Source organism: Sorex fumeus, unplaced genomic scaffold (assembly GCF_029834395.1).
Source record: "Sorex fumeus unplaced genomic scaffold, SorFum_2.1 ptg000034l, whole genome shotgun sequence".
Classification (NCBI taxonomy): Eukaryota; Metazoa; Chordata; class Mammalia; order Eulipotyphla; family Soricidae; genus Sorex; species Sorex fumeus.
In genome coordinates this window covers 8,899,215-8,924,988 of record NW_026606091.1, presented here as the reverse complement: position 1 = coordinate 8,924,988, position 25,774 = coordinate 8,899,215, and the positions used below count along the sequence as shown (strand labels likewise).

Here is a 25,774-nt window from a genome sequence, read left to right as displayed (position 1 = left end):
CATTCCCCGCTGAGGTGCACACACCTTGCTGCTTAACTTCTGTCCCTTTGCCCTGTTTCATTTTCTGCATCGTACTGTGCTGTAGGTCTTGATTTAAACCTCGTCTACTCCTTTACCCCAACTATCTTGTTCTGACTTCTCCTCTGTGCTTTCTCACAGAAGGTCCCAGTGAGTTCTGCCTCAGTGAGGCGCACTTTTGCCTGGTCCCCCCACAAGTGCGGTCTGGACCAGGGAACACGCAGGAGCGGCCCACTCTGGCCTCAACTGTGCTGCCAGCTAAGACGCAGGGGTTGTCCAAAGCCCACACCCAAACCCTTTCCCATCTTCCGTCCTCCCATCTTCCCTCTACTGTTGTGGCTGTCATCCTGCTGTCCTCTCCCTGCTAGGCTATGCCTGCCTCTTCTTCCTAGGTCTCCTGGGGACCCGGATTTTGGAGGGTGCCAGCCCAGAGTGCTGTACGCCCCCTCTCATCCCTCCATCCTCCTCCTTCCCAACATTCTGCCCTCCAGCTCCCTGAAGGAGAAGACACGCTCCAGGCTAGGGGTGGGGAGGGAAAGACAGGGTGAGGGTTTGTGTAGTGGGGGAGAGAGGGGGAAATAAATAAATAAAACAAAGAAAGCTTAAGTTCTGTCCAAGGCTGTTGCGTGAGTCCTCCGCATGGCCGGGGAGCACTCCTCCCCGGGCCCTGTCTTCACGCTTTGCCACAAGTTCCACAGCAGCGAGATTTGAACTGGCTGAGTTGGCAGAGTTTCAGCTGTTTCACCTTCTCGCAGTACCTGGTGGTGTCTCTGCACTCCACTGGGAAAGGAGGAGATGGGGTGGGGAAAGGGGACAGAAAGGAGAGGTGAAACAGGGGCTGTGGCCACTGAACCTGCAGGGGGGCACCTCCTCTCTTCTGAAAGGGCCTCTGCTGGCTTTAGTCAGGCAGACCTCAGCCACTTGTCCCCCAAGATCCCCACCGTCTTCACGACCCCAGGTCCTGAGCCCCACTTGGCTGCCTGTTTGATCATTCTTTCTGTTTTCTTTTTCTTTTTAAATTATTATAATAGTTAAGGGCTGGAGCGATAGCACAGCAGGTAGGGTCTTTGCCTTGCATGCGGCCAACCTGGGTTCAATTCCTCTGGCCCTGCTGGAGAGACTGGCAAGCTACCGAGAGTATCCCGCCTGCATGGCAGAGCCTGGCAAGCTCCCTGTGGTGTATTCGATATGCCAAAAAACAGTAACAACAAGTCTCACAATGGAGACATTACTGGTGCCCACTTGAGCATATCAATGAACAATGGGAGGATAGTGCTACAATGCTATTATAGTTCAGGCAATGTGTTTATAGTGGTGTTGATGCTTAAGGTCTTGAGGTACACAGTTACCTCATCTCAGCACCACCAAGAATACCCATGACCCACAGCCATTCACCTGTGCCATATCTGGCCCCTCTACTTTCCCCCAATAGGAGATCTCAGTTCGTATTCCAGCCCCCAGAGTTTATCATCAATTGATACCATCTAGTCCCTTGTTTTGCTTCCCTATATGCCACAGATGAATGAGTCATCTCATGCTTCTCTTTTTCCATCTGGCTAAATTCTTTCAGCCAATGTTTCTTTGTTCCACTGCACCCTTCCATCCAAACTTTTACAAACTGTATGATGGTTCATTTCTTGATGGGGTTTCTCTCTCTCTCTCTCTCTCTCTCTCTCTCTCTGTCTCTGTCTCTCTGTCTCTGTCTCTCTCTCTGCTTGGAGCTGCCTCACCTCCTGGGCAAGCCTGCCCTTTCCCATAGTCTTTCAATGAACCACTCTCCCCGATATGGTTTCCAGGACTAAATTCTGTTCCCCTTCGAGGTAGCATGCATTCCTGGTCTTCATCCCCTCCAAATTTGAGTCTTCTTTCTCTTTTGAGGCTTTGCTTTTTTATATCCTCCACTTAACTGCGAGCACCATGCTTGATCTAAGCTCTGTTGCATTCTAGCTCAGTTTGGAAACAAATTAGGTTCTCAAATATTGGTCATCTCTGTTGACCAGAATGAGTCTGCACAACTTTAATTGGACTAGGTACACAGGAACGAGTGAGCACCTTCAAGGACCTTGATCCCCCTGCCCCTACCAGTATAGAGCAAGCATAGGAAAGCAACTCAATGGGTGGCCATGCTCCTTCTCCTTGGCCTGGGGTGTGGGAAGCACCCAGAGTCTCATACCTGTAAGGCATGTTAGCCTTGTATCTCAGTGAGGCCCTGAACTGCAACTGTTTTAGATTTCTCTGTTTCTCTTTCTCATGCTTTGTCTTCCCTGTGGAGAAGCATCTCCAAATTTGTTTGGGGCTCAGTGGAAGAACAAAGAGATCTCTTACTGCCCCCCCCCCCCCACCCTGAAACTGGTATAGAAAAACTGGCATTGACAGAGGAGAATCCAGACTCAGAAATGAGTCTCAAACTGGAAGGGCTTGAGCTGCTGCAGTTTCAGCTGGCTGGGAAGGAGGGGCGCTGGTAAGCAGGTCCTGAGAGAAGCAGAGGACTGGGGGGTGGGGTGTAGTGGTGGCACTCTGGGTGCTTCTTCAGTGTGGACAGTGTTTTCTCTTCAGTAGCTCAGTCCCCAAGAGCCATTGTTTAGTTGTCTCCTGGGGTCACCCACCAAACTGACTGCTGGAGCTTGGCTGGCTGACTTCACCCAGCACTTGGCCATCTGCACCTGGTGCTCTCAGGACCTAGATGGAGACTGTGGGAGCCCGGGGGGGCACACATCAGCCATCTTTTGTGGACTGGGCATGTGTCCACACTTCCTGGCACTCGTGCATATTCCCACACCCCCCTCAGGATATACCCACCAATGGTCCAAGCTCACACTCCTTGGGGAACCCCATGCGGCACCCTGAGCCCAGGCTGGGAGACAGGGACAGCCCTGTGCACCCGGTGCCTGGCAGGGAATCTGCAGAAGGTTCTTTGGGGTTGGGACGTACTGTTTTCACACGGGGTGATGTTGCAGCGTTGCCAGTTGGCGGGCCGGGGCCCCCAGGAGCACAGGTGCTCGGGCACCGCCTTGTTGGTGTGGGCGTGCACGCACTCCACGCGCCGGGACTGGAAGCCATAGTTGCCGCAAGTGGCCGTGCACAGGGTCCACAGACTCACTCTCCAGTGTACGCTGCAGGCCTCTGACCAGCAATTCTGGGTGCTCACAGGCCTGTGGGAAAGGTTGGGGGCAGAGTTAGGGCTGCCTCTGCTGGAGGGGTTGGATCAGAGAGGAAAGGTGAGAAGACACAAGCCTGAGAGGTCTGGGGACTCCTCAGGAACTCCCAGAGCTCTGGTCCCCCCATATCTGCACTCTGTTCTGTGAGTGAGTGGCTTGAAGACCTCAGAATGCTGCCTCCGTCTCTCTCGGGGCCTTGTTCTGTTGTCCATTGGACTGGCACCTTCATGGCCAGAGAATGGGGCCGGTAGGGGCAGAGCCTGTGTCTGGACTCAGGGCTTGGTGCTCTAAGTCACAGCTGTGAGTCCTACTTCTGGGCATGGATCAGAGGTGCAGGGTTTTTTGGATGGACAAGGAGATATACCCAGAGTGCTGGGTACTGGCTGGGAAAGGGAGGCTGATATCTAGGGACAGGAGTCCTTGACCCAGCACCATTCTTTGAGGAAGATTAGCAAGAATTCAGGGCTGGTGGAGTCTGTGAGGTTTTGTGGCTACTGTATGTCTGTCAGTGCTTGGTGCCTGGTGTCTTGGGGTATCCGCTGTGTTCCTCCCAGAGAGAATAGCATCCCTTATAATCTTCATACCCAAGATAGCTAAGCCCAGCTTGGCCCATCAAGCAGGCACAAGGCCACTGAGCCATCCTCTGGGGAGGCCAGCAACCCAGGGAGCATGATGGGAAATGACAGGCTCTTCATTTGACTGCAGGGCCTGTGGGAAGTTAGAGGAGAAACTTGGACTTCCTGTCATCTCTGTGCTCTGAGCACTCAGCTGGGGACAGCAGAATCTGGGCACAGGTGCTCCATGACTTTTTCTTACCTTGGAAGGGCACTGCACTGCTCTGAGGGTAAGGTGATGCCATCTCGCGTCTGGCAGAAGACTTGTCTGTGTTGCACAGCGAGGTGAGGCCCAATACATGGTCCACTGCACTGGAAACAGACAAAAGAGGCACTTGTAAGGTTGGTCAAGGAAAGGGGAAGCCACTGTGTTGGGCACCGTGGCACACAAGGTACTGGTCTCTCATTTGAGGCCCTCAGACCATTCCCTGTGGTCTTCTCTGAAGTTTTTTCCCATTTGTGCCTGAGGCAGATGGCAAGTGTCATTGTGGTCTTTGAGCATTCTGCCAGCAATCACTCATGGTATTGGAGAGCCAGTCAGGAATGTCCTGGGCTTCTCGCATTAACCATAGGAAAGATCCCATAGCCTAAATGAGCTCGGAGTGAGGTAGTAAACTATTGAACCTCTAAATAAAGCCCCCAGCCTGCAGTCCAGCAGGTCATTTAGTTGTTTATTTTCTTGCTGATTTTATCCAAGTAATCAAGTATCCTGTCTTTGGCTTCATTTTTTGCAGGTTAAAACCAGGATGGCTGACCAAAAAATAAGCTGAAGTATGTATAGTGATTGCTTGCTCGCTTCCTGTTGCTGTGTTCATGGAGGCTGTTAAAGTTTTTCTCAGAGTTGGCAGGGCCAGACTGTATCTGAGGAAATACCTCTAACAAGGATGGTTTTTGTAAAATGCAAATGCAGCAGGCCCTTAGCCAACACATATTATTTGAGTGAAAGCACACTCATCCTTTCAAGATCACTTCATTTATAGAGTCTTTGGACTTCTAGGGATCTACAAGGGGGTGGTTAACCTTTAAAATTATAAGCAGGAGGAGCCAGAAAGATAGTATAGCAGGTAGGCATTTGCCTTGCATGCAGCTGTCCAGGGTTTGATCCTTGGCACCCCTGAGCCCTGCCACGAGTGATCCCTGAGCACCACTGCATATAGTTCCCAAGCTAAATATCCATGTGCAGGAATCTTGTTTAAATTGACATCTTTTCTAGAAAGTAGCTCTAGCTTTCATCAGATGTTCAAAGAACCATGGAAGGAGAAGAATGTAATCAAAATAGCACTTTTTTAAGTGTTAAATTTATTTATACATTTCCAAACTAATGAATCCCTAGATTCTTAAAAACATAGTGACTAAAGATTTTTAAATTATTGTGAACTTAAGCCTAATGTAGGTTTTAAGCATAATATATTTCAATCCACTATGATTATTATATGTATGGATACTCCTATGTAGACAGAGTCTCCTGCCCCTGTGCCTGGCTGTTCTCGCCGGGGCCCCTTGGAGGGGGGCGGGTTGAGTTTCCCTCCCAACCCTGAGCAGAACTCCAGCAGCTGAAGCCCTCCAGAACCAACCACAACCATGCTGAGACCACTCTCCACACGCATGAAGGTACCGGCAGAGGAACAAAGGCATGCAGGTCCGGGGGCTGAGATCTCCAAGCCTGCTTGGATCGGGGCTGAGCATCCTCCACCCAGATCCTCCATCTTCCAGTAGACTGGGGTCACACCCACAAACTGGCCCCCTGCACCGTGTAATCCCATCAACGGCCAAGACCCAGAGACTATAAAACCCAGCTCCCGGAAGCGTGTGGCCGCATTTGTGGCTGCACAACATCTTACTACCTCATTCTTACTTTGGACAACCTGACAAGCTACCGAATATAACCTGCCCACACAGCAGAGTTTGGCAATCTCCCCGTGGCGTACCCAATATGCCAAATACCAGTAGCAATGATAAATCTCATTTTCCTAACCCTGAAAGAGCCTTGAATATGGCACTTTTTAAAATCTCAGGGCTAGGACGAAGGAGACGTTACTGGTGCCTGCTCGGGGCAATTGACGAACAACAGGATGATCGTGATCATGACTCATATGTATCTATGTAGGATATATCTGCAAGTTCCTGAATTTTTAAAAACATGTATCCAGCAGTCAGAGTAGCATTCTTATGTCAGTAACTATACCAAGAGTTGGTCACAGCCCCTTCTGCTCTTGCTGAGTACAGCAAAGACTTGTCAATCTTGCTCGTTGGTCTGACCAAGTGATGAGAGAGTGAACTTAGAAGCTAGTGGAGGAATTTAAGCCAGTGTGACACTTTTTCCACAAAGAGATAGGGTGGTTGGGAAAGTGCGAAAATGAAAGTAGTAGTTCTTTTTCTTATTCTGATGAAATAGGTATGAGAATTTGAGTGTCAATTTCAGTGTCACTAGTTACATAATATTGTTGTCTAACTATTACCACGATCCATCTCCAGAAACTTTTCATCTTCCAAGCAGAATATCTAACTGAACACCCCTTTCTCCCAATCCCTGGTGGCCAGCATCTACTTTCTGTTTATGTGAATTTGACTGCTGCATCGTGTGGTATAAGTGGAGTCATTCAGTATTTATCCTTCTGTACCTAGATTATTTTACCTAGGATGAAGTTTTTAAGGCTCATCTGTATTGTAGCATGTAATTCCATTCATTGATAAGGCTGAATAATACTGTATCCTATATATATATGCACATTTTCTTTATCCATCAGTTGGTTATTTGTGTTGTTTCCACCATATCTGCTATTATGAATAATGCTGTTTTTAAAATTAGTATACATGTCCTGCTTCCAATTCTTTTGAGTACCTAAAAGTAGAATTGCTGGATCATATTTCCTGTGCCTAATTTTTGGGAGGACCATATATCGTGGGCTTACAGTCTACTCCTGGCAGTGCACTCAGGGGTGCAGTAGGCTCAGGGGATCATATGGTAGGCCAGGGATCGAACTTGGGTCGACTGCGTGCAAGGTAAGTGCCTTCTGTGTCTTAATTTTTTTAGGAACCACCATACCATTTTCCACAATAGCAGTACCATTGTACTTTTCTACCAATACTAGTGCATAAGATTCTTATTTCTCCATATCTTCATTTTTATATACCCTACTCTAATAATAACTATCTCAATAGATGTGAAGTGGTAGCTTATTGTGCTTTTGATTTTTAGTTCTCTACTTGTTAAACATTTTGTATATAATGGTCTTTTTACATTTAAGAAATGTTTATTCAAAAGTTTGTTTTTGTGGTTGAGCTATATAGTTCTATGCATGTTCTGGAGATTAATAGGTTATCTCTGATTTTCAAATATTTTCTCTTTTTTTATGGGTTGCCTGTTGCTCTACTATTATCTTTGATGCACAAAAGCCTTCAATTTTGAAGATATCTAATTTATCTACTTTTTCTTTCAATGTTTGTGTTTTTCGTGTTGCCAGAAAATCACTGGCAAATTCAATATCATGAAACATTATCTTATTTTTTCAAAGAGCTTTATACTTGTCATGCTTATATTAAGATCTAATAATCTAACTTTATTCTTTTGCATTTTGATATCATTTTTCCAGTATGTTTACTGAAATGGTTGTCCTTATTGAATGATCTTGGCACATTTCCTTAGGTCATGTAGGCAAAAGTTTACTTCTGAGTTCTTTGTGCTATGCCATTGGTATACATGTGTGTCTTTTAAAATTAATTATTGAATCATTGTGTCACTGTGAGATAGTTACAAAGCTTTAATGAGTGAGTTTCAGTCATACAATGTTACAACATCCATCCCTCTACCAGTGTACATTTTCGACCACAATATCCCCCATATCCCTTCTGCCACCCCCTCCTGTCACAGGGACAGGCTCTCTCTCTCTCTCTCTCTCTCTCTCTCTCTCTCTCTCTTTCTCTCTACTTCTGGGTGTTGTCATTTGCAATTATATGTGTTCTTTTTGTGAGCATAACCCTGTTTTGATTACAGGGCTTTTTAGTAAGCTTCAAAATAAGAATGCAACCTCCTGATTTGCTTTTTGCTTTCAAGATTATATTGGCTGTTTCGGGTCCTGGGATGTTGCATGAAAAATTTAGAATGGATTTTTAAAAATTAAATGTTTATATTTTACAGATTTATCATTGGCTAATGATACAACAGAATTTAAACAGTATAACTTTGCTTCTCTATATGTGCATCACAATCACAGTATCTACCATTAAGGTTCCAGAGCAATTCTGTCTCCAAAATCACCATTCTTTCCATCTTTCTCAGCCGCTTCCTCCTTCTATTTGAAAACCATCATAGTTTTCACTAAGTTAGGAAATTATTCTTGTTTTTTTGCCTTTTTTTTTTTTGCTTCACGTACTTATATTCCACAACTCACCCAGTATTGTCTTTACTTTCTTCCTTATTTGAGTTAGAATTATCACTTCAAGTTCCATCCATTTTGTCCCCAAAGCATAATTTAATCTGTTTTAAGGGTATGGTAATATTCATTTGAGTGTATATATGGTAGTTTCTTTAGCTAGTCGTCTGTCAGTGAGCATTTATATTGATTTCATGTTTTAGCTACTGCAATACTGCTATCAACATAGGAGTACAAATATCTTTAATATTAGTGTTTTCATATTCTTTCAATAAATACCTGCACGTGGTGTTGCTCAGTCACATTGTGTTTCTACCTTATTATTTTCTTTTTGATTTCTTATATAGCCATCACCTTTTTTTCCATAGTGGTAATATCTTTCATATTAACTGTACAGTATTACAATCAGGAAACAGTTGAATCTGCAAGAGCTTTGGATTTCACCTGTTTTATACTTGCTCATCTTGTTACCCATTTTGTTATGCGCTGATATGTTTAACCACCATAACAAAGACACTGAACCATCACAAGACTTCTTTGTACTCTTCCTTTATAGCTCTCTTTCCCCTAACATCAATAAATGATTATTTTTACCCTTTCTATGTGGTAGGCACTGATATGGGCACAGATCACAAATTACCGTACAAGCAAAACAAAATTTCTGTTTCATGAAAAAGAAAAAACTCGAGAAAATATCAATCTATAATATACACAAAATGTTGAGTGCTTAATGTCAGAATTTATCAGGTCACAAACCTGCCTACCACCATCCTCCGGGGACCACAGGGTATTCCCAAAGACCCACAAGTAAAAGCTGTGTAACTGGGGAGCCAACTGTTAAAGCAGGGAGACGTGGAACTGATGCACGTATGTGAAAACAAAGCTGTAAGAAAGCCTTTTCTTTTCAGGAGTCAGAATTTGGGGAGACAAGTACCTCCATATTTTTAAAAGTGTAATCTTGATAGTTTTTCCATAGAGGTGATTTACATACATGTCAATTATGTACTAAAGTTCCTTTCCCTTTATATTCTTACTAGCCCTTGCCCTTCTAAGTCATTTTGTTTTTATTATTTAGATAAAGTGGTTACAAAGTGTCATTATAATTGGTTTATATGCAAATCACTGCAACTTCACCACCAAAGTCCCCAAAGACCCCTCCCCACACTGGTCTTATGTTAGCATCTATTCATACTCCTCTTCCCGCACTCTGCTTAATAATCTGAAGTTTGTAATCCAAGGTGAAGAGTTTCTTATCATTAAATAGTGTCTATTCCCTTTTTTTTCTCTAAGATGAGAAAAACTTACCACAGATGAGTGACATCATCAGGTATTTGTCCTTCTCTTTCTGACTTATTTCACGTAGCATGATACCCTCTAGTTCCATCTAAGTTGCAGTGAACTGCAAGATTTCACACCCACCATTTATGTCAGCATCCCTCACCAGTGCCTCTATGACTATTCCATGAAATTTTTTTTCCTTATTTTTATTATCACTACAAGACTTTAATTTCTAGTATTTATTTTGCATCATAGGGCTGGAGCGATAGCACAGCGGTAGGGCGTTTGGCTTACAAGCGGCCAACGTGGCCGACCCGAGTTTGATTCCTCCACCCCTCTCGGAGAGCCCGGTAAGCTATCGAGAGTATCTCGCCCACATGGCAGAGCCTGGCAAGCTGCCCGTGATGTATTCGATATGCCAAACACAGTAACAACAAGTCTCGTGATGGAGACATTACTGGGTCTGCTCGAGCAAATTGATGAACATTGGGAGGACCGTGACATGACTGTGACATTTTGCATCATAACTTATAATACTATTAATAATAGTTTCAGGCATACAGAGGCCCAATACCCCACCCACCACAAGAGTGCAGCTTTCCTTCACCACTGTCAAGTTCCTATGCTCCTATGCCCTCATCCTTGACAGAAGTTTTGTAGGATGATTCTGAGGGTGTGGTACCATTGACAAGCTGTTATTCCTATACTATGATATTTTCTATTCCAGATGTGAGAGTGCTCATTCTGTATTTGTCCTCTCTCTGATTGATTTCATTCAGCACAATACCCTATAGTTCCATCCATGTTGCAGAAAATTGCAATATTTTATTTTTTATAACAATTGTATCCCACTGTGCCTGTATAGCAGTTTCTTTTTGAAAAAATAATTTTTACTGAGTGGTGGTTGGGACAATGAAGACAATGGTGGAGGGAAAGAGACAGTGGTGGTGGGATTGGTGTTGGAATGGTGAATGCCTATAACAAATCGCCTGAACAACTTTGTAAATAAAGGCATTTAAACAGTGAGAAAAGTTTAAAAATAAATCATTTTTATTGAGGTACCAGAATTTACAATACTTCTAATTGTACATTTTATGCCTATATCATTCCAACACCACACCAAAACACCAATCATCTCTCCCATGTAAGCTCAGTTCTCTCTTTTTTTTTTTAAATGTAGAAGCACTGCTATTTATTCAACTATTGATTAAGTTGATTTAATTGGGCATTAACTCCACATTAACTTAAAAAATTTTTTTAAATTGGATATCCATGAGATAGACCATTACAAAGCTGTTTATAATTGGGTTTCAGTCATACAATGATCCAGTACCCATTCCTCCACCAGTGTACATTTACCACCACCAATGTCCCCTGCTTCCCCACCATCATCTCCAAACCCCCCCACCTCCAGCTTCCCTCTATGGGAGGCACTTTACTTCTTGCTCTCTCTCTCTCTCTCCTTTTCCTTTTATGCATTATGATTTGCAATACAGGTGCTAAGAGGTCATGGTATCTGTTCAGGGCATTCAGTATTTTTATTGGGATGGTAAGGCTGGAGTAGCTTTTCAATTGGGTGGCAGATTTGGGGTGTGGATGTGACTGCCGAGGCTTCTGGAAGTACAGGGAGGTGTGGGAAGGAGGTAGCCCATCAGAGGTCTCTGGAGCAAGGCTGGTAGTAGATCTTACATGGTGCTGCTGGAATTGGATTGTGGGGCTGACAGTGCTTCCATAAGTTTTGGGACGTGGGGGAGGTAGCCCATCCCAGCTCCAAGAAAGCTTAGAGATTTCAGTCACAAAGCCAGCATACCAGAATTTTCAACAGATTATATTTTGGTGAGATCCATCCTGAGACTGTGGAATTGGACTGGGGGTATGGTGACGATTTTGGACTGTGGAAGAAAGGGGCTGCCAGGGGTTCTGCTTGGGTGGGCCACCAGGCCAACCTGCCCCTCTCCAATTTACCCTGGTCTGTTCAGCCATGGAGGATCTGAGATTAACTGCGGCTTTTGATCTCTTTTGAGATTTATCTATGGGTCTCTGAAATAAGGCTAATAAATGAGCTTGTATAGCTGAGCCAGAGGTAGTTTGTGGGTGTGACTCCCACGTACCTAACTTTTGGCTATTTAGTTTCATGGTAAGCTTGGTCACAAGTTGTTGGGGTCCAGCCAAAGGCACAGCGGCAATTTTGGGGTATCAGGAAATCTGAAGGCACCATTGGGCTGCTGATGCACTCATCCCACAGGTACAGATTGACCTGTTGGTGGCACCATACCCCCCAAACTCAGTTCTGTAGACAAAATTTCCAGTTCTGATGACTTAGACCATTTGTTGTTCCTTTACTGTGCTGCTTCTTTCTAGGAGAGCTCATACTTAAAGCAGTGAATTATACTTTTTTTCCTTCTGAAATCTAGTTAAGTGAAACAGAGACTAGTCCTTTAGCTAGCTGCCTGCAGTGGTGATCATTGCTAAAACTATTGCTTCTCTTTCTCCGAGCAGATTGATGAAAGGGACACGGTCAAGAGACTAAATGTGTGCCATGTTGGGAGAGGTCATGGGAAAAGATGATTAGAAATCTCTACTCTCATTTTCTACTGTTTCAAAGTGGCTTTTTTGCAATGGGTTAAATTGGTGGTTGTAGACTAGTATATCCTAATTTAGAATCCTTCACCCCTGGGAGGGCATTAGTAGCCTTACATGCCACGGAGGGTGCTTTATTTATTCACTTAAGGTAGGTTTCCAGTGGGAACTGAGTAATTTTTTCCTGAAAAAGGAGATATTAGGCAAATAAGTTTGGTAGCCTTTACTTTCACTGATTATTTTAGCACATAGGAGGTTAAGTTCAACTTCTGTGATTTTATGATGTTTCCATTGTGGAACAAAGACTTAGAGCTTCCTGCTCTGCCATTCTGCTATCTCTTGATCAAAAGTGGGGATTCTATAAGGAATAATGATGGCATCCCTCCACGTACTTCCTTAACTTCAGCACAATGAAACTGGATCAATGACTGGCTGATTGGTTAGTTAATTCTGATGCTTACCCTTTCCCATTTATCATTTCTCAGGCAATTTCATACCACTGATTTTTCCTTTCTTTTGGAAGTGACATTGTTACTATCTGTCAACATAGTGTCTAAATTTCACCCCAATTATTTTTTTCCCCTCCCACCCCCATTACCCCCATCCCCCCCTCCCCTGCCTCTGTGGCACGGCATTCCCTTTTGTTCTCTCTCTCTCTCCTTTTAGGTGTTGTGGTTTGCAAAAGAGGCATTGAGTGGCAATTATGTTCGGTCTATAGTCAACTTTCAGCATGCACCTCCCATCCTGGGAGGATCCTCCCAACACTCTTTATTTGGTGCTTCCTTCTCTATCTGAGCTGCCTTTTCCCCCAGCATGTGCAGCTGGCCTCCGAGCCATGGAGTAAACCTCCTGGTACTTAGCTTGGCTATTCTTGGGTGTTAGTCTCCTATTTTGTTACTTTATATTCCCCAGATGAATGCAATCTTTCTATGTCTGTCCCTTTCTTCTGACTCATTTTACTTAGCATGATACTTTCCATGTAGTACCACTTGTATGTGAATTTCATGACTTCATCTTTTCTAACAGCTACGTAGTACTCCATTATGTAGATGTACCAAAGTTTCTTTAACTAGTCATCTGTTCTCGGGCACTCGGGTTTTTTTCCAGATTTTGGCTATTGTGAACAGTGCAGCAATGGACATAGAAGTGCAAATGTCATTTTGACTGTACTTTTTTTGCCTCTCTGGGATATATTCCCAGGAGTGGTATTGCTGGGTCAAATGGGAGCTTTATTTCTAATTTTTTGAGAATAGTCCATACTGTTTTTCAAAAGGGCTGAACCAGTCGGTACCAGCCATACAATTATTTAATGAACATATCTATTTGGGCATTTGACAAGCATCCCATACTAAATATATTCAAAATGATTTTATTTATTGTTCCAAATCATTTTTTTCCCTATAGTCTAAGTTGTTTAACCTATAAACCTGAGCATCACCTTAGCTTCTTACTAGTTTTTCATTTCTGGTAATTAAGGGTTCAGCTAAAGTGTTACAACATTTTTTTCTCCATTTCTATTGTCCTGTGCCTTTTTTCTGATCCATATAATGGCTTTCCCAGGTTGATTCTTTCTTTACAGATTTGTCACTTTCTCTTAAAAAAAAAAGACAATTGTTCAACACTTTGTCTTTACTCTTTTAATTTTGTTTTAAATTAAAGCATCGTGAGTCACAAAGTTATTTATAGTTGAGTTTTAGATATACAACATTGTAGCACTAATCCCACCACCAGTGTCAACTTCCCCCTGTCTGCCCTCTTGACAAGCATCTAAGTTCAGCTGTTGAAGTTTGAGTGTCTTGACCCTGACCTGGCCTCTGTTGCTTCTGTCTCTTTCTTCCCCTCCTCTCCCCCTCCCAGGTTCCCTCCACTCTTTCCTTCTCCATGATTTGTATCTTTCTTATTTAACTGTATCTTTTCAATGTTAATCATAATCATGACAAAAGTATGCTTAACACGGTGCTAGTATCGCAAAATCTGTGCTCATTATGCTACATTTAAATATGAGCCACCAGTGGTACACACCAGCATGAATGTGTTAATGATCTTTTTGTTTTTTGGCTCACACCTGGCAGCACTCAAGGGATACTCTGAATACTGTGCTCAGGGATTGCTTGCTCCCAGTGGTACTTGAGGACCATATGGTGCCACATTATCAAACCCAGGCCTCTTGCGTACAAAGCATAAGCTCAGCCTGTTGTGCTATCTCTCTGGCCCATAAAAGTGTTTCTGTGGTGCCCTTTCTGACAATGTGGCATTCACAACACATCCAAACTCTCTATTCAGCTTATAAACCTCTTAATGATCTGGCACCTGTTTTCCAGTCACATTTCTACTTCTTTCTCTAAACTAATTCTCCCACAAACATTCTGGGGTTACTTTGCTGTTATTTCTTTAAAGGTTTTTATGGAGCACATTTCCTACTCAAGACAGGTGACTCATAAATGTGTGTTGGATTTGAAAAAGTTCAATTATTACATGCATCCAGGTTGTTAGAGCTGAGAAAGTAGTCTTATTCAAGTTAGATCACAATCAATATGATTTTCACAGACTTCAAAAAGGTAAGCAGATGAGGGAACAGGTATTTTCCATGACATTCTTCTAAGAGGATTTTCTTGTCAGAAATGATAATTCTCACAAAAGTAAAATGTATATTTTTTTGGCTGGAAAGCTACTACAGTGGGAAGGCCCTTGTCTTGCATGAATCTGACCCTGGTTTGATTTCCAGTACCCCATTTTCCCCCAAACACAGCCAGAAGTGATCTCTGAGTGCAGAGCCAGAAATAAGTCCTGAGCACTGCCAGTGGGGCACATTTGGCAGTGCTCAGAGATCTAACGGGTCAGTCCCGTGCAAGGCAAGTGCACTTCCCTATTGTACTATCTCTCCAGTTCATCAAAAGTGGAGTTTGGGGAGTCTTCTATAGTTTTAGGTACTTGCTAATAATAAGATTATCAACAGAAAATCATCAACAGGATTGTGAGATCAAACAATTCCCAATTTGTGGTATCTCAAATGTTACTACTCTTTAATCAGTAGTATTGTCATCATCTCTAACTTACAGAAATTCAACATCCAAAGCACTACCATATCAGAATTTGCATTTTTGGGGGGTGTATACTGGTGGTACTTGGGGGACCATGCAGTGATAGGGATCAAACCTATGGCTCCTGCATGTGCTCCAGTTCTTCAAGCCTTCTTCCTGGCTTCCAGAATTTTCATATTAAACAATGTCTGCCATTGATTCATATTAAAACTAGACACTTACCTGGAGGATCTTTAGAAGAAATATGTTGAGAATTATTTGATGGGAGGCAAGGGGAGGGACCTATTTTTATCTCTATTTTAAAGAAGAACTGTCACTGTAACTGTCCTCCCGTTGTTCATCGATTTGCTTGAGTGGGCCCAGTAACGTCAACATTGTGACAATTGTTACTGTAGGTCACGTCTTTGCCATGCGGGCAAGATACTCTTGGTAGCTTGCCAGGCTCTCCAAGAGGGGCGGAGCAATCGAACTCGGGTCTGCCAGGTTGGATGCTTGAAAGGCAAACACCCTACCCCCTGCGCTATCGCTCCAGCCCAAAGAAGCACTAAGAATGACAAATACCGTTTCCTTGAGTGACCTCAATGACACAATACAGAAACATCTCTCTTGTGTAGTTGGATCTGTCTCCAGTTGTAATCTCACAAATTGCAAGTCCAGAAAGCATAGAAAAGGAGCTGCTGTGATCCAGTGAAAAATAACAAATGTGTGCTTGTTTAGGTAAGAAAAAAGATGAACCCATGCCTCATTTAGTATGAATCATGTACATTTTGTCTCTAGAGATAATGGAGGAAGATTGATAGAAGCACCACAAAAAGCCTCTGGTCAAATGTATTGCTATTATTTCTGGGATCACATGGGATACAATACATTATATAATTATTGTGAACTCTGTGGCCACATTTTTTTCCTCAGGCAAATTGGTTGTTTAATAGAAATAGCCACAGTGTGTTAGTAAGAATTTCCAGAAGAACTTTATGATATTGTTCAGACACCGAACAAAAGGTACCTGGTCAATTAGAATATTCATCCTACCATTAATGCCAACCTCTGACAACATAACAATATATAGTTATGACATACTTGATGTACCAACTAAATAGATAGGCTCTGGAGACATAATGCCTCACTGCTCAGGTATTTGGGAAAACTAGAGAATATATAATTATATTCTAAGCACACATTGGATATTTTTTTGTGTGTGTGTGACAAAATAGTTGAAAGGGATCAGGTGAATAGAATAGTTCTGTGTCTAAACTGAGTACTTTGTAACTCTACTGGAGGGAAAACTAGGTCTCTAATTACTATATATATATACTAATTACTAATTACTATATATTATATATATACGAATTACTATATTTTACTGCATAATCATTAGTATATATTAGTATATATTATATATACTATATATAGTATATATACTAATTACTATATTTTACTGCATAATCATTAGGGCTGGAGTGATAGCACAGCGGTAGGGCGTTTGCCTCGCACGCAGCCAACATGGCCGACCCGAGTTTGATTCCTCCACCCCTCTCGGAGAGCCCGGCAAGCTACTGAGAGTATCTCGCCCGCAGGGCAGAGCCTGGCAAGCTCCGTGTGAGGTATTCGATATGCCAAACACAGTAACACCAAAGTCTCCAATGGAGACGTTACTGGGCCCGCTTGAGCAAATCGATGATCAACGGGAGGGCCTTACTTTTAACCATTGTGGATTTTATGCAAATTTTTTCAGAGGGGCAGGGGTGGACCATTTTTGAAGATTCTTAAAAGGTCAGAAGTCAATTTTTGGACTGAAAAAAAGGGAGTACCACAATTATGTAGTAAAATGTAGTCTTGACCAGGTAGTCCCATGAATAAGGCTACTGTCAGTACAAACTTTTCTCCACTGCTTATGTCATGGCATAGTGCCTGTTCTTAGATTTGTGCTTTCTTTAATTATGTCCATTTTCTAAGTAACAAATATAATTTTTTTCTTGGAGCCTCATATTAAAAAAGAAAGAAGTGGGCTGGAGTGATAGCACAGCAGGTAGGGCATTTTGCCTTGCACATGCCCGACCCGGGTTCAATTCCCAGCATCCCATATGGTCCTTCAAGCACCGCCAGGAGTAATTCCTGAGTGCAGAGCCAGTAGTAACCCCTGAGCATTGCTGGGTGTGACCCAATAAATAAATAAATAAATAAATAAGAAAGAATTACAAATTGTAATCACTTGTTCTAAGCCTAGGCCGCCGAATCAAGACCTAATGTCTAATTAGTTTCAGCATTTTCCAGGAATGTAATCTTAAACCACTCAATCTGCATTAGACCTCTGCTAAGAAGTGACCCTGTCATAAACTATCTATTCTTGTCTCTCTTCTTTGCCCATAAAAACTGTTCAATTTTGTACCACTCTTGGAACTTGTGTCTGCCAGGTGGGATAAAGCCCAGTTCATAAATTGCTGAAAAGGGCCAAAAAACTTTTCGGTTTACTTAAATTTTCTTTTTAAACATAGGGAGACAGCTGTGAGATCCAAAGGAAACTTCTGAGAATCTTGGAGACAATCATGCTAAGAGAAATGAGTCAGAGAGAGAGGGACAGACCTAGTATGACTGCACTCATTTGTGGAATATAAAGTAACAGAATGGGAGACTAATACCCCAGGATAGTAGAGATACGGGCCAGGAGGATTGCTCCACAGCTTGAAAGCCAGCCTCACATGCTGGGGGGAAAGCCAGCTGAAATAGAGAAGGGACCACCAAGTAAATGATGCTTGGAGGGCTCACTCAGGATGGGCGATGTATGGACCAAACATGATAACCACTTAGTACCTGTATTGCAAACCGTAACACCCCAAAAGGAGAGAGAAAGTAAAAGGGAATGTGCCTACCACAGAGGTGGGGGATGGGGGTGGTGGAGAATGGGCACTTGTGGAGAGATGGGTATTCAGTCATTGTATGACTGAAATGTAACCATGAAAGTTTGTAAATCTGTAACTGTACCTCAGGGTGATTCATTGAAAATTAAAAAAAAGAATGGAGGTACTGAAAATTGCAAATGTGTTTTAGTTGTGTATCTAGTTTCTCATTAAAGGGCTGGAGAGATAGTAGCACTGTAGCACTGTCCCCCCATTGTTCATTGATTTGCTCGAGTGGGCCCAGTAATGTCTCCATCGTGAGACTTGTTACTGTGTTTGGCATATCGAATACGTCATGGGTAGCTTGCCAGGCTTTGCCATGCAGGCATGATACTCTCAGTAGCTTGCGGGCTCTCCGAGAGGAGCGGAGGAATCAAACTCAGGTCAGCTGCATGGGAGACATAGTATAGGAGATAAAGTACTTGCCTTGCATGAAATTGTGACCATGGTTAGAATCTTGACCAGAGTATGGCTCCCTCCAAGGTTTAACTCTATCTTCCACCATACAATTATCCTCTTTTACCAATGCTCTCCCCGTTGGACAGCACTGATTTGAAGTATTAAAAGTTCATTTCATTGGTTCATTTGGTTCCTTTATGTACTGCACAATTGAAATAACACTGTGTTTGTCATGATTCATCTGCTACTTCACTAAGTTTAGCATTCTTCAAGTCATGTTGCAAACGGGAGGATTTTTGACAGCTGATTAGCATTCCATTGTGTGCATATTCATTTCTTTTTTATTCAATAATGTTATCTGTGGGTACCTGGGCTGTTTCTAGTCTTTGGGTCACCTGTGGTGGTCAAGCCAGTGAATATAAGGTAAGCACTTTAACCCTTATGCACTCTCTGGCTCAAATATCATAAAAACTACAATTTCTATTCTTCCTGAATTTAGTAGGTCATCAAGGTCTGTTATCCCTTGCAAAATATTTATGAAGAAAAATATAATAATAACTAATTTTGTCATGAAATTTTAATAATCATCTAAATACCATAATTTAAAATAGTAATTAAGTAGATAAAAGTTTACAAATGAACTTTTTATTAATGGTTATATTTAATGATATGTTAATTTCCTGAAATATTTTTGGTATCCTATTACTCTAAAGTTAACATAGACTAATAGATTAAGATATTTGGAAAGTGAGATTTATGGGATACCATTTGCATTATAGGGGTTTTATATGGACAGGAAAGAGGAAAAGAGAATTCTTAGTTGAAGTCAAGAAATCTTCTAATCTGAAATAATGGCTTCAATATAAAAAATACTTAGAAGAGGAAATAGGAAAACTAGAATTAACATATATGCAGGACTTGGGCACTTTGATACTGAATAACTGTATATCAATGCCATAAATTGTCAATAATAATCTCCTCTATTAAAACTTACTATAGTAAAAACTAGGTGGCAGCAGGCTTCTAAATACAACTACTAGTAAACCTAAGGAGATTAATCACTGGAAACAAGGAGAACTAAGAGTAGTATATAAATGCCTCTTCATACTTAAAAGTTCAATATCTATTCTTCAGTGGACATGGAATGTTCCCCAAAGCAGACCACATTATAGGACAAAATACAAATGTCCATAAAGTCAGGAGGAAACTTGAATTATATCAAGTAGTTTTTCCTATTACTGTGAATGTCAAAATTGATCATTAAAATCTAGTGAAAAGTTAAAAGAGTTGTCAACTAAACAACATGCCATTTAAAAAAACCCATTGGCAAAGAAGAGCTTAAAAAAGAAAAATAATTGTCAAAATGAATGAGAATACACAAGCTATCAGAATCACTGGACATAGACAAATAAATACTAAGGTGTAGATTTATAGCAATAAACTTATAAATTTACATCAGAAACAAAAAATAACAACTACAGCAAAAGTAGAACTAATAAAAATTAGAGAAAAAAAGAAAATCCAAATGAATTGTACCAGAGAGGAAAGGGGAGCACAAACAGCTACTTCAGAAACACTTATGGGCATAAGAGGTTATTATGAATGACTTTACCCAACAAAATAGGTGAAAAACTTATACATCAAACAACTTCCCAAGTCTAATCAGGAGAAAGTAAAAACTTGAACAGACCATTTATGAAAAGGAAATTAAAATAGGAATCAGAGTGATAGGACATTGGCCAGGAGCTTGCCTTGCATGTGGCCAACCTGGGTTTGATTCCCAGCAATTCATATCGTCCCATAAGAGCAGAGACAGGAATAAGCCCTTAGTATCTTCAGGTGTGGCCTCCAAACCAGACAAATATTACTAAAAGGAAAGTTTCAGATCTATTTCCCTGATGAACACTGACACAAAGATTCTCAACAAAATCTTTGAAAACCAAATCTAACAATGTGATCATACATTGTGGTCTAGTATTTTCAATATATAAAGAAAAAGCTTCTACAAATGAATCAATACCAATTCATGATTAGAAAATTTAAGTAAAATAGGAATAGAAAAAATATTATCTCAATAATAGTAAAGACCATATATCACAAACCCACATCTAGTACATGGCGGAAAAGTGAAAGTTTTCAGATGTCCTTGTTTACCACCATTATTCAGAGAGTACTTGAAGTTCACAGAAATTAGGAAAGAAAAAGAAATGAAATGCATTGGAAGAGATTAAATCAAATCATCACTATTTGTATATTAGATGATAATATACATATAAGACTCTAAAATCACTGCCAAAAATTAGAAACAATAAAACAATATAATAAATTGTCAGGCTACAAAATGAATACCAAAAATTTGGTTACATTTATATAAGCAAGCAACTAGAATAGAAAGACATAAAAAAATACATATCCATTAGTGTTCATACCCAGAAATCAACCCAAGCAAAGTAGGTGGAAAAACTTACAGACTATACCACTACTGAAATAAATAAGAGAACACTAGCAAATGAATAACTATTCCATGTTTATGAATTGGAAAAGTTAATATTGTCAAAATGACCACCCAATCAAACCACTATATTGGTTCAATATCTCCATCAAAATTCTGATGACATTTTTTAAGGACTTAGAACAAATGCTACTAAAGTTTTCATGCTCATTTGCAGTGCTATTTACAATATCCATATGTGGAACAACCCAAATGTTCAAAGATGAGTGGATAATGAAACTGTAGTATATAAACACAGGGAATACTATTTACCTATATGAAAAGATAAAATCTTGCCTTATGCCACAACTTGGCAGCAACTAGAAGGTGTCATATTAAGTAGAGTAAGTCAGATGGAGAAGGACAAATGCCAGATGATCTCATTCATATGTGGTATATAAAGAAACGGAGCAGGGGAATGTACAATAGCCAATGAAAACAAACCCTTGGACTCTGACAACAGAAGTGAGTTCACCAATTGTTGGGGAGGACTAGAAATGACATAATAGTGGTGGAAGTATAATAAATTTGTAACCAAGGACATAAACATTAACACTTAGAGCCAGTTTTCTCAGTAGTTACAAAATGCTACAAAAAAATCCACCTTCCCCCGAAAAACAGTCTGAGGAAGTAGATTCCAAGATCCAGAAAGTTCTGAGTTCTAATGAAAATAAACCCAAATAGATGCACACTAAGAGACAACATAATTAAAATACAAAGTCAAATAAAAAATACAGAAGTAGGTAGAGAAAAATCAAAGACTCAATTTATCAACTGAAATACTATAGGCAAGATATGTTTTGATATAATCCACGTATTAAAAGAATAAAACCTTTAACCTAAGAACGTTCACCTAGGCTACCACTCAGATTCAAAAGTATGATTAAAAAGATTTTCAAACAGGGACCAGAGAGCTAGTACAGTGGGTAGGGCACTTGCCTTGCATGTGGTTGACCAGGGCTCGATTTCCAGCTACAGAACCAGAAACCCTGAGCTATTCAGAGTGTGATGCCAAAACCAAAACCAAAAGCCACCCCCCCCAAAAAAAAGAAAGAAAAAAAAGAAAAAGGAACAAAACAAAGTTTTTCAGACAAATAAAAGTTAAAAAAATTCATTATCATTAAATCAGTTCTGTACAAAATACTTTTTGATTTTTTATATCATCAAACACAGTAACAACAAAGTCTCCCATGGAGACGTTACTGGGCCCGCTCGAGCAAATCGACGATCAACGGGAGGGCCTTTACCTTTACCTTTACCTTTTACATCATCATGACTATTTTAGGAAATTTCAGTTGAATCCATAGAGAAAATCAAAACTTTGTTAACTTAAATTTAAATCTCAAAATAATGATTCCTAGGAAAGAACTCTAAGTATCAACCATAAATGTTATATATTTGCTAGATACAATGCTATTTCTAAGATATATTATTTTAAAAATGCATTTTATTTAGATAGCAATAGTTTACAACTGATATTATGACTATCCAAATGACATGGTGTCACAGTATTGTAAGTATAGAACAATAATATCAGTACAAGTGTTTTTGTTTTTTTAAAAGTCAACCTCCACTTCGAAGCACTAAGAAAAATAAAATACAAAGAGGAAAAAAATGGAAAAAAGAGGAGAGACAAATGCAGTCTCTTGGAATGAACTCAAGACAAAAATATTTATGGGAAACAATCAAGAAAAATAAATGGAATCTGATCACTGTATAACAGGAACCCAACTACAAGGGGAAAAACTAAAAGATGAAAGAAACAACAGAAATCCTGTAAAATCACTCAATTAATTTTGAAAATGACCACAAATTAATTCACTGAGTAACACAAAAAGAGGAGAAAAGTTCTTTGTTCTTATTACATGTCAGAATCACCTGGAGTTTCCAAAATTTTGATCCCACTTAGAGTATCTGACATAGGTGCAGCCTAAATATTGGTCTACCTGAAGAAGCTTCTGTGATTCATACTGTGCTACCTGTTGATAACCCATTGTCCACAAAGATACTGCAGTTTTCAGATCTCATCAGGATTTTATTTTTATTATTTTTGGCTACACTCTGCTGTGCTCAGGGCTTACTCCTAGCTCTGTTCTCAGAAATCACCCCTGGCTTGAGGGACCATGGCAGGTGCCAGGGATTGAACTCAGATTGACTGTGTGCAAGGCAAACACCCTACCTGCTATACCATAGCTCTAGTCCCTCATCAGAATTTTGAATCATAAGCTCCCAAGTAACTAGTGAGATGTGATGACATTACCCCTCCTACCCACCTTCGAAAAGAGCCTGGGAAAAAAAAGGTGTGTCAAAGTCTGATGATGATCAAAATACAGGAAGCATCAGGATGGGAAGGAATCAAAAGGAAAAGTGCAATGATGTAAGAGGTATATATCAGAGAATAATGATCTGAAATTGGTTTTTGGGAAGATAAGGTCAGTAGATACGATGTAAATTTTGAAGCATCAGTCCTCAGGGAGGCTTGTGGTGGCATTTTCTTTCTAACTCTTACGGAGTCTGTGCTATTAGATGTCCTTTTCCAATAAAACCCTTTCCACCCTCTTACCTGGCCCCAGCTGGAGAAGGCCCACTCCACACAGAGCTGTTGGTTACAGGCCTGCGTGTCCACTGGCCGCTTGGCGAGCTGGGTGCACATGTCATTGGGCACAGGAACTGAGATCCCAGAGGCTTTCAGCTTCTGGCACGTCACTCGGCGGGTCTGGACCCCTCCACCACAGCTCCGGGTACAGGCAGACCATGAGGTCACCATCCATCTAGGGAGAGGAAGAAACATTAGGGCAGCTGCAAAGTGTCAGGCCTTGAGGACAGGCATCATGCTGCATACTCCCAGAAGAAGCCCTTTCCCCTCCCCTCCACCTCCCTGCCTGTACTGCCCCACCATCTTCTCTAGATCTGCTTATAATGGTTGGCTGATAGTAGCCTCCCTAAAGATTTGTGTTCAAGTTATGGGTCCTTTGAATATGACCTAACTTGGAAGAGGGTGTTTACAACTATAATAAAGGATTTTGAGATGAGATTCTATTCCCTGGGTAGGCCTTAAATTGCACCATTTTAATGGCACCACAGAGGTCCAACAGAGAAGGGCAGAGGGAGATTCACACAGAAGGAAGGCATGACCACAGAAGTGGATGGAGAACTGACATGACCAAGTGAAGCCTATAGGTCCTGAAAGCTGTGAGGGATGAGGAACAGTTTCTTGGAGGAGCTGGAGCTCTGAAAACTAAACGTTGACATTGAACTTTTGATCAAAACTGTGAGTTCATTTCTACTCTTTTAAGCCACCATATTTGTGGTTGTCACAACCTTCAACAAGAGGATCTCTGGGGGAATGAACTCGGAAAGCGGGTGCTGAAAGACTAATGTGAAGATCCTTTGCTTCAGCATGACATTAACCTACAAGGCTGAAATTCTGGGGAGTCAGTCCTGAAGTGAGCTAAGCTTTCCTGTGGATTTGGTACTTTCTAAAGGCACCCAAGGGTTAGGCAGAGAGGAGCAGCTTCCCAGGGAAATCAGACTCCATCCTGTGTGGCTTCCTGAACCTGGAGGCAAGCTGGGTCTCATAAACCAAAATTTATCTGGTATTGATCACTCTGTTTCATCTGTGCTTTAACTTGTATCTCAATTTCGTTTAAGCCCTCTGAAACAGGCAAAATTCTTCCATCTTTCCAGATCATACACCCATTTCCAGGAGTCACACTCCATAGGTCCTATCTATATCTAGTAGAGGGTGTTATGTGTGGTAGAAGTAGCTAGTTTTCAGAATATTAGATTTCAGTCACAACTCGAATCCTCAGAAATGAGACCAACCAAGGTTGAGAAAGTAACTTTCCACAACTCAAAATCTCAGAGATGAGAGCAACCAAGATTGAGAAAGTGACTTTTCTCACAAAGCCAAGCCCTAAGCTGGGAGAAACTCTGAAATCTTTTATCCACATGTAAACAAGTACCGCTTCTCTTTGCAGGTTTGCACCCTGGCATGATATGAAAATAGGAGGGGAAGGGGTGTCAGTTTTTTTGGGGGGGGATTCTGAGAGAAAACCTGCTACTGCATTCAAATCAGTCATATCCTTCAGTCTGAAAAGAAACATTCTTAAGTTTTATTCCTTGAGAAAACTTTATCTAAATGAATTGGTTGAAGCAGCTACCTGGGTCAAAGTAGGGCAGCACATGTTTCTGTGCTAAGAAGGATACAAAAGGACCCCCAAGTCTGGCAGGAAAACCAGAAAAGGTGAACATGTGGCCATTTCCTAGTCCAGTGACATCATATGGCACTTGGGACAGTCAGGTAGCAGGGTCATGCACCAAATCCCTCCTGAAGTTGAATCTGTCACTTATTTGGTGGAACTGCCCTGCTCCATTTGCCCTGGAGAGAGACAGCTGCTTGCCAATTTCCAACCCACAGGCACAGAGCCACTTAGGAAGCAGGCACGAGGTGTTTTAAAGCTCCTGGGGGTACTGGAACCCTAGGAGACACAGCCATTATTTCATTTGCAGAAGTAAATGAGGCTGATTGACTCTGACCATCACTACAGCAAATCAAAAAGTCCTTGGCATGTCCAAGACTTCTTCTTCATTTCATACAGCTTGGCAAGGGCAGTCTTCCAGCCTCCCGTGTCCCTGGTGAATGTCAGACCTGCATTTCAATCAACTTTTATTTCCAAGTATACATTTCAGCAATTTTTCAGGAGCTGGAGTGGGGGGTTTGAGAAAGGAGAGGTCCGGGCTATGTTACAGTTCAGGAAGGGTATAAAAGGACATTAATCATTCCCGTGGAAACCTTCCCGTCAGCAAGTTAAACTGCTGATATTAATGAGTGTGTTTCATATTTCATTGAGTCTCTCCTGGTTTCAGCTGCTCCGTATGACTCAGCTGGCAAAACACAAAGCGGTTGCCTGAGGAGTCTATGA

General features: G+C 41.5%; 1 protein-coding gene across 2 annotated transcripts in view; it reads right to left on the bottom strand.

Moving 5' to 3' along the window:
- Positions 1–438: 438 nt before the first annotated feature.
- Positions 439–25,774, bottom strand: part of ADAMTSL1 (ADAMTS like 1) — a 454,178-nt gene continuing 428,842 nt past the window's right edge. For both annotated transcript variants that reach the window (XM_056117099.1, XM_056117100.1), the window contains 4 exons: positions 23,413–23,620; positions 3,993–4,102; positions 2,950–3,170; positions 439–798 (listed from right to left, as the gene is read on the bottom strand). In XM_056117099.1, the coding sequence (XP_055973074.1) occupies positions 692–798; positions 2,950–3,170; positions 3,993–4,102; positions 23,413–23,620 (646 nt within the window). In that variant the 3' untranslated portion in view covers positions 439–691. The remainder of the gene's footprint in view (positions 799–2,949; positions 3,171–3,992; positions 4,103–23,412; positions 23,621–25,774) is intronic.